Below are 4,294 nucleotides of genomic sequence, written 5' to 3' on the forward strand. Positions count from 1 at the left end.
CCAAGCTCAAGGCATGGCATGTGTGATTGCCCAAATTGTGCTGGGGAAGGGGCTGGAGCTGGGGAACAAGTCATTGCTTACTCACTGCACAAAATGGTGAATTCTGTTTCCCCCTTGTGACAGTCACTGCACCCTTTCCCCAGCCCACAGAAAGGTCTGGGGCTGAAGAGCCCCAGCTGAGAGATCTGTGGGTGGGCTCATCCCCATCACCAGGTGAGAGGTGTGGCAGGGACAAGTTACCCCTATAAAGAGGTGTCGGGGAGGCTGCAGCAGTGGGCAGGTGTCACTCCTGGTTCCTGTTAGTCTCTCCCAGGATGGCTGGCTTCAGAGTAGACTTCAGTGTGCTCCTAGAGCCTCTGGGCTTTGTTAAGGTCCTTGAGTGGGTGAGTAGGGCTACTTTCTCCTCTTCCCTGGGCCTGAGTTTGCTCCTGTGTCTGAGTTGGGTGGAGATGAAGAGTTGTGAGCTGATGGGCTGCTGGTTCCTAGACCGTGGTCAGTGGTGGTGGTGGGTGTCCAGCAGGAGGCTGCTGCTCAGCCAAGTCTTTGGGTTGGCAGGGAAGAAAGCAGTTCTTCTGGTGTGTGAACTCCATGAGTTATTTACAGCTGTGTTACAGTAGTGTGGTGGTGTGTGTTCTGATGATTGGGGTTTAGCTTTTGGCTAGTGACCAAAGGGAAAATAAGGGCTACTCAGAGAGTTAACTTGGTGTGTGATACTCTGAGCATGTACTTTCTGATTCCTCTAACTTAGGGCTGTGGATATCTGAGACTTGTTAAAATATTTCCCTTATCAACTGTAAGAAATACTGTGTTGGCTGTTAGGTTTTTGTCTGGATTTGGGGGGTTTTTTTAATGCTTTCTCAGTACAAATAAACAGAAAGTGCTTTCAAGTAAGCTTTTGTTAGTGGTGTTGCTCATATTTTTGGGTTATAAAAACTTGACATTTTCTTTATTTCTCGGCACCACTTCATACTTTAGCTTTGCCAACTTTATCCCTACTTCTTGTTATCTTTAGCTGTTTCAGCTGAGTGTTGTTTGTTTCCTTTGAGCTTTAGTGATGTGCATTAATGTGTCTATGTATCAATTCCTATAGATCTTTGCCATTTTTGCTTTTGCCACATGTGGAAGCTTTCAAGGTGAAATTACCCTTCTAGTTTCCTGCAAAGGTGTGGTAAACAAAACAGTTACAGCTGCTTTTGCTTATCCATTCAGGTGAGCATTAGTTCTTTAGTTCTCACTCACTGAGTATTTATGATTCCCTTTTCCCCCAACTGCTTCCCTATGTACTTAATGCATGTATGTGAATGAAGATGTGAAACTTCTGGTTTGCTCCATAGGAGCCATAATAAATATTAAGTTGTAGTTGTTCAAAGTGCTGCAGCAGTTAGTGCTGTATAAAAAAAAAAGTAGGTAGAAATGGCAATAAGCTGCATTGTGACTTTGTGTCACACTGCCTTAAGCTCTAGTCTAGCAGAGCATGGATGCTACAGAAATAATTAGTAAGCAAAACAATACAGTTCATGTTAACAGCCCAGTTCTTAATCAATTTTTAGCTGCTTTGAAGGCCCAGATAACATTATTTTGGATGTGTCATGATCCTACTTTTGTTTAAAGACTGAATGAAAAATACTTTTCAGTTTATGCCACTGTTACCTTGCTGAGGGTGTTGGGCAAAGAAAAACTAAATACTCTGGTGTCATTGCAGTGGTCCTGCAGAGACAAGCTCCCTTCCTGGAGCAGGAGGAAGGCATCCTCTTTCTCTTGTAGCTGCACAACTACAAGCATAGGGTTGATGTTTCATATGTGTACAATAAATGCAAGAACACAAATATAGAAATTGATTCAGAAGCCAGCTGTAAAAACTACTGTGAAAGTATAGAATTTGGCCACAAACCCTAGCATTGCTAGCAGCATTTAGAGGGAAGAGTGGGGCTCTGAAATGATTCTGTACTGGTCACTAGTGGTCACTTCTAGTGCTTGCATTTTCTTGTAGCTGTAATGGAACTCTCTACCTTTAAGTCCTGATCCCCTTGTTTTACTGTCACTCTAAAATAATGTCGTCTGCTTCCATATCGGGGTTTCTTTGTTCAGCTAAGGTTAAGATTCTTCTCCTGAAGGTACTACGGGAAATATCAATGCAGGATGGGGAACAATCTCCAGATAGCTTGACAAATATTTGTTGTATAACTGGTACATTACTCTAAAAGATTATTTATATCTGTATAAACTTACACAACCAGAATGCTGAAGCACTGTTACTGTGAAGCACAACTGTATGAAGTTTCTACTGTATAACTACATGAAGGATATAATCTTTGCAGGTTGAATACTGTTGAATTTAGTGCACCAGACCCAAAAGGCTGTGCTGGTACTTGGACTGATGTGCATCTCGAGGGCGACTTCTCCTCTTCTGCACAGTTCTTTGTTACACTTGCAGCATTGATGTTCCTCTACTGCATTGCTGTCCTGGTGGCATATATTGGCTATGACCATGTGTATCAGCAAAATAGCAAGTATCCCTTAACTGTAAGTAATACCAAGGCATTTTAATGGTTTGACTTTGCAACCACAAAGAGATGATAAATTGCTAATGCAAGAATAACTTGTGAATATTCAGTAACTCTAAAAATTAAGCAGAGTGAAAACACAACTATGTTGGATTAGTTGCTACAGCGCTCAAGCAGAAAGGGAGACCCAAAGCCCTTTAACATCCATGGTATCACACAGTCAATGAAGCAGAGTGAAAGGAGATTTTACCTTCTCAGGAAAACAGTGTCTTCACCACAAGTTTACTTCAGCATCATATATCAGAATATATAGTTGTTCCATAGGTGGAACCTCCTCTGTGAATCTGAGAACTTTCTCTGTGTAGAGAACTTTGGGAATTTGTCACCTTAAGTGTTGAAGCCTAGAATGAGATTTCAGAGCATGCTTAGAAAAGGACCTAGTCATCTCTCAAGCCAGATTGAAATCCTCTGCCCCTTCACCCCCACTTTTACCTAACTTTTACTTAAGTTTTTATAATGTAAATGCTAAGCATCTGATACTTTTTTATTGTTTTAGGAACAGATTTCTTATGAAGGATAAGATTGCTTAAGTTTGATAGATGCAAAAAGTGCATAGTTTCATACCTGATTATCAGCATTAGTGTTGTAATTACAACATTATTAATGACTAAATTTTCTTGTGATCATTAATGCTGCAGTTACCTTGGATATAATTGATACTGTCTCTGCCTTGATCTTTATATATATATTCCTGCACCTTTGAACGTACTAATGAGTACTTCTCTTGTGCAGGACTTGTCTATCAGTGCCTTGATAGCCTTCCTGTGGCTGCTCAGTACTTTTGTTTGGGCAAAGGCACTTGCTGACATCAAAGTGGCCACGGGGTTCAGCATTATTTCAGGAATTGAATCTTGCAAAGCATCAGGGACAACTTGTCACTTTGTTGCTGTGACCCGCATGGGAATTCTGAATGTGTCTGTGGTATGTATGCCTTTCCCCATACGGGTACAATAAATGTGTTGGAAAATAACAAATGGCACCTGAGAGTCCTGTTCTACCAATTGCATGTATTGCTTTGTGTTAAAGCTGCTTTATGGGTTATTAGTCCTTCAGGCCCGTTAATAATGTGGTAGAGACATCAAACAAATTTTTTCTTTCGAAGAAAACTTGTTTCTTCAAAGGAATTATGAGAAACAACTTGTAGGATCTATCTCTAGAGCTGTTAGATTCAACATTTCCAGACACATTTGAGCCTCAATTATTTTAAGGTGCTCTTGCCTATAGGCATAAATGTGTTACTGAGCCACCCAAGTGGTTTCTTGCCTAATATAAGTGAGGGAGAAACACTATGATTCCTGCTCTGTCTTTTGATCCCAAACCTAGCTTTTTTTTAATCAACTCTGAGAATTTTTCCACGTCAAATCAACGTTCCTTTTGATGCAATGATATAAAGCTCATGTTCTGAGAAAGAATGCTACAAAATTAATTAGACTTATTGTATGATTTTCCTAGTGAATCCTGCTCTTGAAAACTCTGGCTGTTATTCATTGTCTTAGTAGTAATGAATCATGTACTCTGGGAATGCATATGTGGGGTTTTTTTAATAAGAAAAAAATCAAAATGACCAAACACAACAAACTATCTTTTTTTCTTCTCCCCCCACCCTACAGGTGTTTGGCTTGCTTAATGCAGCTTTATGGGGAGGAAATGTTTGGCTTGTATACAAGGACACCAAGCTGCACAACCAATGGAACAGAATTTCTGAAAGTCCAACTGAAACAGGAGTATAA

The 4,294-nt window shown here is 40.5% G+C and overlaps 1 protein-coding gene across 1 annotated transcript; it reads left to right on the forward strand.

The window, feature by feature from the left end:
- The first annotated feature begins 314 nt into the window (after positions 1–314).
- SYPL1 (synaptophysin like 1) lies at positions 315–4,294 on the forward strand. The gene is made up of 5 exons (XM_071550090.1): positions 315–383; positions 1,091–1,209; positions 2,319–2,523; positions 3,297–3,485; positions 4,175–4,294. The coding sequence occupies exons 1-5, from the start codon at positions 315–317 to the stop codon at positions 4,292–4,294; spliced, it is 702 nt and encodes a 233-aa protein (XP_071406191.1).

This window comes from Pithys albifrons, chromosome 3, assembly GCF_047495875.1.
Source record: "Pithys albifrons albifrons isolate INPA30051 chromosome 3, PitAlb_v1, whole genome shotgun sequence".
NCBI lineage: Eukaryota > Metazoa > Chordata > Aves > Passeriformes > Thamnophilidae > Pithys > Pithys albifrons.